Source organism: Falco biarmicus, chromosome 1, assembly GCF_023638135.1.
Source record: "Falco biarmicus isolate bFalBia1 chromosome 1, bFalBia1.pri, whole genome shotgun sequence".
NCBI lineage: Eukaryota > Metazoa > Chordata > Aves > Falconiformes > Falconidae > Falco > Falco biarmicus.
The window spans coordinates 78213557-78221947 of record NC_079288.1 but is presented as its reverse complement, the minus strand read 5'-3'; the positions used below and the strand labels follow the sequence as shown (position 1 = coordinate 78221947).

Below are 8391 nucleotides of genomic sequence, written 5' to 3'. Positions count from 1 at the left end.
CCGCTGCCGCCCGCCCGCCCCAGTCAGTCCTGCGGCGCAGCACGGCGCGGCGCGGCTCGGCTCGGCTCGGCGCGCCATGGTGCAGCTCGGGAGCGGCCGCCGACCCCCACCGCCGGCCCCGGCCGCGCCGCCCGCGTTCAGCATCGACAGCATCCTGCAGCCCGGCCCCCGCCGTCCACCCCGGGAGCAGGGCAGAGCCCGCGGCGCGCTGCCGGAGGAGGCGGAGGAGGAGGAGGAGGAGGAGGAAGAGGGGCCTGCGGAGCAAGACCCCAGTAAAGGCTCCAGCAACTCGGGTACAGAGCCGGCAGCCCGCCCCAGGCTGTCTCGCACGTCGGGTCGCAACCCGGCTCCCACCCAGACAGCGGCCCCGGCCCGGCCCCCGGCGGGGGTCTGCCCCGGCCCCCCCAGCGCCGCCGGGCCGGGCCCGCACACACGCAGACACTCACACGCACACGCAGTCACGCACACGCACACGCAGCCAAGCACACTTGCCCACAGGCGCACGCAGCCGCGCCGCTCACGCAGCCGGAGGAGGGACCGAGGCTCCGCGGCCGGGCGGGAGCAACTGCCACCGGCACACGCACACGCACCAACCTGCTTCCAGGGGATTTTCCAGGGTGTTTTACCCTCCTCCAGGCCTCCTTGGCAGTTTGTGCGTGTCCAGGAGCCCCTGGCTTCTCTGTCATACAGCTGGCAGAGACATTCCCTTAGATTCTTATTGGAAGCTGCTCACCCTTCTCTTCCCCTCTGGAGGGTGGGGGGGCCGTGGCCAGCTCTCGGCAACTCCCTCCCCATCCTAGCCCCCCCTCCCTCCCCGGCTTCGGCCCCTCTCCCCAGCGCTTCGCCGGGCCGTGCGTGCATGCGGGGCGGGGGCGCGGGCGGCGGCGGGGGGCTGATGCTGTGCTTTGCCCCTGCAGGCAGCGCGCCCCGCCGGCTCCGGGCCGAGGGGACGAGCCGTGGCTTCCGCACGGAGCCCGAGAGCGGCGGAGGCGGCGCGGGCTCCCCACTCCCCGCCGAGGGGCTGCGCGGCACCCGGCAGCCGCCGCCGCGGGAGGCCGGTGGCTGCGGCGGGGAAAGCGGCAGGTCGCCGGCGGCGGGCGGCAGGAAGAAAACGAGGACCATCTTCTCCAAGAGCCAGGTCTTCCAGCTGGAGTCCACCTTTGACGTGAAGCGCTACCTGAGCAGCGCCGAGCGGGCCGGGCTGGCCGCCGCGCTGCACCTCACCGAGACCCAGGTGAAGATCTGGTTCCAGAACCGCCGCAACAAGCTCAAGAGACAGATGTCGACGGAGCCCGAGGGCCCGGGGCCGGCGGAGCCTCCCGGGGAGCAGCCGCCGCCCCCCGCCGCGGCGGCTCTCGCCTTCCCGGCCCTTTACAAGGACAGCACCCTGCTCAGCCGCTGCTTGCTGCCGCTGCCCTTCCCCCTGCTCTACCCGGGCAGCGCCATCCCCTACCTCTGCCTCCCCGGGCCGGGCAAACACTTCAGCCTGGTGGACGGGGACGTATAGCCTCTCCCCCCGGCCCCCGACCTTCCTCTCGCCGGGGGCTGCCCCGATGTTATTTATGCCCCCGCCGTGTCGGTGGGGTGTCCACCTTCTCCACGGCCGGCGGCAGCCGACCCCGGCCCACGAAGGGGCCGCCCGGGCTCCCTCCACGCGTGTCCGTGGGCCGCCGACACGTTGTTAAAGCTCGAAATGGCGCTGCCAGCCCGCCCTCGCTCTTGCAGCGCTTTTTCTCTGGTCAGGACCGAGGAAATAACAGGAAGCCACCAAAGAAACGGGGATGTGTTCTGCCTCCCTCTCTCCAAATTATCCCGTGCCCGTATTTCAGGGGGAGCCGATGCTCTGCCTCAACCCACAGGGACTGTGTCCCCGCGTCTGCCCCAGCGCCGTGGCCGTCGCGGTACGGTGATCCGAGTCCCTTTCAATAGAGTTTGCTAAAAGCGAAGGCCGCGATGCGCTCCTCTGTCTCAAACGCTCCACCTCTAGTGTCCCTCAGATTACCCTTTCCCCATCTTTGACACTATCGAAATGTAGACACCTTTCCTCAGATCTGGTTCTTAAACGGTGGCTTCTCTGACTACTATTTTTTTTTTTTTTTGTCTCTCCCGAAAAATACCCGAGCTCTCTCACACTTTTTGTGCTAACTGGTTCTCAAAATGCGGCTCGTCTGATGTTTTTGCAGAACAAGACAAGCTGTCTCTCATACTTCTTGTGCTAACCCCGCCCCCCGAAATCTCGTGGGACAATTTTATCTGCTAGATCCTAGAGTAAAGAAGTGTTGTTTTTTTCTTTCTTTCTTTTCTTTCTTTTTTTTTTTTTTTCAAATTTCTTTTTTTGTTGCCTCCCAACCCGCGCTCTCCCGGATTTCCAAACGCTTTTGTCGTCCTCTGATTTTCAAGTTCCACACGCTTTATACTCAAAGGTTGGAAATAAACCTATTCAGAAGGTGACATGCATGCCTTTTCACTACGGTTACTACTAGGCAGTATCAAACGAAAGGTATTTCCTAGAGTGCATCGACGGTTTTTAGTTTAAAAATAAAGGTTAAAAACACAATCATGGCATTACGAAATTCCCCCGTGGGTGCGAAAACGGGCAGCTTCTCGACTTTCCCAGTGGGAACAAAAGCGATAGGCGACGCGGCTGGATGAGAAGGGGTTTGCTTTCCTTGTCGTGCTCTTCTGCCGTTTGCCTTCCCGTGGGCGATGGGCAGGGGCGGGCAGCGACCCTGCGGGCAGGGGCGTGGGCCGGCCCGCCGGGGGGAGCGGGCAAGCGGTAGCCCCGCGGCTCACAAGCCGCCTCCGCCGAGCGCTGCGCGGCCGGGGAAAGCGCTGCGGCTGCGGGCTGGGGAGCGGGGCCGGGGCGGTCCCTGCGCCTGCCGAGCGCTGGGAAGCGGCTGGCAGAGGCTGCCTGGAGTTTTCTCACGGTTGCGATGATCTGGGAGCGTCGTTTGACCTCGCCTTTCGCTTTTTAATCGGTCTCGAATCAGTGTCAAGGAGCAAGAGGGGTCCCACGGGACGCACCTCGCTCCGGACAAGGATAAACGCTGCCGAGGCGGCTGCAGGGGCGGTGCGACGGAGCGAGGGGGACCCGCCGGCTACGCTTCGCAGCTCTGGTTTCCCCAAACTGCAGGTCCCGGGAAGATGCAGGAGGCGAATTAACGGTTTGGGTCGCGCCACCGACCCTTCTTTTCTGATCTGACTTTATGGTGAAAGTTAAATTCAGATCCTCTGAGTCCACGAGTTGCTCCGTGGCTACAAACATTGGAGACGCATATAAGCGACGATGACCCGATTCCCAATTGTTCGCGTTTGCCTGTTTTTTATAATTGATCATCTATATGGGAACCTGCCTTTGGTTGCTATTTCTAATATTTCCAACGTCCATACACCCTTCCCTGATTACTGCCACGAGATTAATCAATACCGATATGGGCAAATCCGGCTTTTTCCAAACCCTTACCAATGGAAGTTTGATTAGATGCAGCAGCTACGCGCTAAGGTCCATTTCCTTAGGACACGGAGCTAGATTCATCTAAAACTACCCTTCCACATAACTGCAGCATCAGATGTCTGCGTTGTGAAAGATAAGTATATAAAAAGTCGCTATTCAGCAATTAATCTACTTTTTTCATCGCAATTATCAAACTATTTCCAGTCTTATTCTTCTCTCTGTTTTATAGAATTGTTTCTGGAATTGTAGAGGCAACTGAAGGAAAAGACAGACCCAGAAACCAAGGAGAGTTATTTTAGCATAAAACCAGCAGCAGGACATGCCCTGCGTGCCGCAGCTCCGGTGCGGGGTCCGGGTCGGCAGCTTGCTGCTCACCCGCGCCCCAGCCACGGTCCTGGTCCTGGGGGTTAATGTTGCCTTCGATGAGCGCCTGGCACACCTGGGGAGCTGGGGAAAGGAAATAACCATCCCGAAGTATTCGTTCACCATCAAGATAGAACTGTTGGTTTCGAGATCATTGGCCAAAACTATTAACCAAACTTGCTAGTCGGTGTAACACAGCCAGCGGCAAGGTGGCTTTCTCTGAAGAAAACCAAGTTCACAATGTATCAGGATTCCCAGCTGAGCAGTCAATGCTGATCACACTGAATATTTCTGACGTTTCTTTCAGAGTTTTAAACAACTGCATTTGCAATTATAAATCACTCCTTACTACGAGAGATCGCTACCAGCCACCATACAGCAGGAGATTAGTACTGGCTAACCTATTGATGGGATACTTTAAAAACCAAAACAAGCTGCAACAAAACTAAACAAAAAACCCTCTGTAAGAGCTTGCAAACAGTTTGAGAAGTAAAAATAATAACAACAAACAACGCCCAATCCAAAACCCAAACAGTGCTAGGACTGATTAGTTGCTGGAACTGAGATTTAAGAACGTGCTGTTAAGTTTTGACACGATGAAAAGAGATAGTGCAGCTGGGTGAGAAGCAGGTGGAAGACACGTTGTGCTTCCATATTGAAGGCATTCTCTATTAAAAGCTCATATACAGTGCTGCAGTTTGGTGTTTTTCTTGGTTGTGGTTTTTAATTTTTTTTTATTATTATTTTTTTTATTAGAAGAATATCTAGAGGCCCTACCTGTGCTGGGAGATCCCTTGTGTTAGGCATGGCACATATGTAATTACAGGCTGCCCCAGAATACTCCATAAAATGAAGAGAAAAGAAAGATATGGCTAAGACCTGACCCCCGAACCTTCCAAAAGAAAGATCATAATCAAACACAATCTTTCTCAACAAGAAAATGTATTTGAAAAGCAGTTGGATACATACATAAATGCATTGGATACATACATAAATGCATTGCTCATGAAACAGTATGATACAAGGGCTTGCAAAAGCCACCCCATCTCTCTCTCCTCCACCTCTTTGCAAAAGCCCCACATGGCTGATCCTCAGTGCAGCAGCTCCAGGAAACCTGATTTTCATCTCACCTGTGATGTAAAATTCCCTGGGATTAGGATGATCAATAACATTGCTGCATGTGGCAGCTTTTCTTGTTCAAGAGAAAGACGAGAATTAGAAGATCCAATTATTTCTGCTGGAGAGCAAACCTTCTCACTTGTCTGCTTTGCTGGAAAGTTTTGCAAAACTTCCCTAGGACTGGTTTCTTCCTGGAGTCTCCTGATCAGGAGGCTGAACCAGGCACTTGCTACTGTTTTGTTTTGTTCTTTTCTAATCACTGTGTACATAAACATATTTATGGATAAGCACAAGGATGTTGAGCTACCTCTTCTTGTCAACTCCTCTATTTGGACTCCTGCTCCTAATCAGGCTGGTGCTTGCCTCCACAAGGTGAGGGAAGGTAAAGTATGGACTATATAGAGAAAAGTTACTTGGCCTAGCTCTTCAGCCTTGCCAGGGATTGATATAGAGTACAGAAATTCTCCTGCTTCTTCTCCTCTGCTCCTGGATCTGCTAAGTTTTTCTTTCTTATTTGCTTAACCTGAAATGGTAGCTTGTCTTTCCTTTCCTTTTAAGGAAATAATTGAATTTACTACAGCTTTTGTATGTTCATAAGCAGAAGTAGGGCTTCATCTGCCGAAAGGAAGGCTTGCAGCATTACCCCAAAATGTGGTAATCTTTCATGTTCTGCAAGGAAGCCACCACAGATTTACATTACTGGAATTAGGCAAAGAAAGAAGAGTCACAGCCTTACCTCTCAGGGGAGAGTCACTTGAACCTAGGTAAGATTAATCAGATTTAAGGAAAAGAGGAATTCATCTCAGCATCATGGAAAAGGCACAATATTGATCACCCAAAAAAGTCATGAACAAGAGAAAATAAATTTGGAGGGAGACACAGTAAAAATGCTTTCTACTCACCTTCTGCACAGCAGAGGTCCAACTGCACTTTTTTCTTGAAAGCCAGTAGTCTCTCTTCTCTACCTCTTTGTGTGAATGCATGCAATGGGCTTATTTTGCAGGTTAAACATGGGCTGGGCCTGATTCTGCTTTCCCTTACAAACATGTGGTTAGAAGGCAAAGATGTGACCTCTAGAATATGTCTGATTTAGAGCTGAATTTGTCAGACTGAGTCCTTGAGATCTTTTTCTTTTTAAAGTATGTGAAGTGGCAATGTCCTCATGATGTGAAACAGTAACCACATTGAAAAAAATGAGATAAGAATTTACTGGAGAGGTTTGTAAAAGGGTGAAACTCATTGCTCCATGCACCTACATTTGCCTCAACACTGTTGTTGAATACACTCTTACATCATGAGATGTCATTGCCAACCAGTTCACCTGTCACTTTAAAGATCATTCATAAATTGCTTAAAACAAAAACCTGGGATCTGTCTATTACTAACAATAAAGGCCGCCAAACAGTACAGTAACAGGAATATTTATCTGGTGTCCCGTTCTGTGTTGGTCTGGGAAATGCTCTGCTCCCAAACATAGGAAGTCTTATGTTTCAGAGAAGAATTTAACTCCAGAGAAGAAAGGGTGTTCTGGAATGGGAAATGATGATTGCAATATAATCAGTGCACAGAGGGGACAACCATACTTGTCTCTTTTCTGCTTTCAACAGATCAATTACACTGCTACTGGTCTTCATATAAAATCCAACAGACACCAGAAAACATTACCAGACATTCCAAGAAAAATGAAACATAAAGGAATGTCCAGTGTGAAACAGCACAACATTCCAGGCTATATAATCTAAATCAAGTTATTTTGCACAAAAGGCAATGAAGAATATACAAGCAGAAAAAGTCTGCAGGATAGAAAACCCTGTAAGCTAGAAGGTACAAAGCAGGAGACGAACATGCAGACATGCCTGAAGGGGCTCTAGAGGGCCAGAGCATGGCAGTGGGTAACAGATCTTCAAGTAAGATTTTGTGCCCATCTGTGAGCCCTTTAGGACCTAGTGGACAAGGGAGGCTGCTCTTACAAGCAGCTATGTGGTCAGAAAGTTAAGAGCCATATCTGGAGCTAGCAACCCAATATATCAGGTACAAATCACGAGTCTACCAGGATGATTGGGTGTTGTGTCAAACCAGAGTGGATGGGTGGGCTTGAGGACAAAGGCAGTGGCAAAGCTTTGTGTAAAGACCTTGTTGCACAGACCCACATCTGGATTTTGGTTCTCCACAGTCTGTGGCAGTCATATGTGTCCTTTGGGACAGTGATGTCTGAGTTGATCTGATCAGAGCAGAAGCCAACCTAGTTTGCTCAAAGCTTTTTCATATTTTTTTTTGTGAATCGTTATACAGGAAGAAATGACACCTTATTAAGCAACAGATACTTTCCCACAGTTTTGTTTTTGTCATTAATTTCACACTCAGATTTACAGAGGTCAGAAGTATGACCTTTATAAAGGATGTATCCATATGACAGAAAGGCTGGGGAAGTTCTTCATGGTCTTCTTCTAACCCGGATTTAAGTTATTAAACCAACATGACTCTTCTCAAGTAGGGATGGCGTCCTAGCAATTGATGAAAATCAGCACTTTATTTAATTCGGATAGGCTTTCATCCTAGCTCTTCTTCCCAAATCTGATGGATCCAGCTCTCCATTTCTTTTAACAGCCAGCTATAGGGCAGCCACAAGAAACTCTGCTCAGCCTGCAGATTTTCTCTAGGAGCATTTCAGTTTTATTTGTGAACACCAATGAGAAAAGCAAAGCTACACACACAGCCAGCACAACTGGAAAGTCTGGTGTAAACTCTAGTTCTTTCTGAGCATCATGAATGGAATATTTTACTGAAAACCAATCCCTATATGCAGTTAAATTGTCTTTCTAAAGTAACACCAATACTCGAATTGGAAAGGAGATTTGGCTACCACTTAATCATAGTTCTCTGAGTTTCAGACCTCTGGGAGATGTAGATCAATATACCTATGTAAAGGCTGTACTCACTATGAAATATCTACTTCCTTAGGTTACTCCTGGGAACAGAAACATTCCTTGTTTCTCATTTTTGTAAATAACCAACAATTTTAGACCTATTTTGCAAATAAATAGCTGGGACCCATGGACAAATGCCTTTTATTCTTTCCTTAGGGTTGCAGTATCTACTGAATCTTTCACTGTCTGTCACTGAGTTGTAGAGAATCCTTTGTGTGAACAGATAAAGATCTGAACATCCTTATGCTCTTTCATGCAGACTGAGATCTATAATATCTTTACACTGATTCCTAGTTAGCAGCTGAATAAATAACTGATACTCATGTATTTTCAGATGTATTTGTATGTGTTTTAGCCCATAATGGAACACTGAAAAATGTTAAATGGTTAAAAAAGATTTATTTATAGCAGACTCTAATGTTTTGTACATGTAGGATTGTTTGACAACTTCTCTGATGCATGCAGTGACATAACTATCTCTCTGCCGTTTTGTACAACACAAGTGAACAATTCTGGAGCTGTTATGGC

The 8391-nt window shown here is 49.7% G+C and overlaps 1 protein-coding gene across 1 annotated transcript; it reads left to right on the top strand.

Moving 5' to 3' along the window:
- LOC130143576 (homeobox protein HMX2-like) lies at window positions 1-3181 on the top strand. Its single transcript, XM_056326302.1, has 2 exons — window positions 1-293; window positions 918-3181. Exons 1-2 carry the CDS (start codon window positions 77-79, stop codon window positions 1505-1507), a joined length of 807 nt encoding a protein of 268 aa, XP_056182277.1. The 5' UTR covers window positions 1-76; the 3' UTR covers window positions 1508-3181.
- The last annotated feature ends 5210 nt before the right edge of the window (window positions 3182-8391 follow it).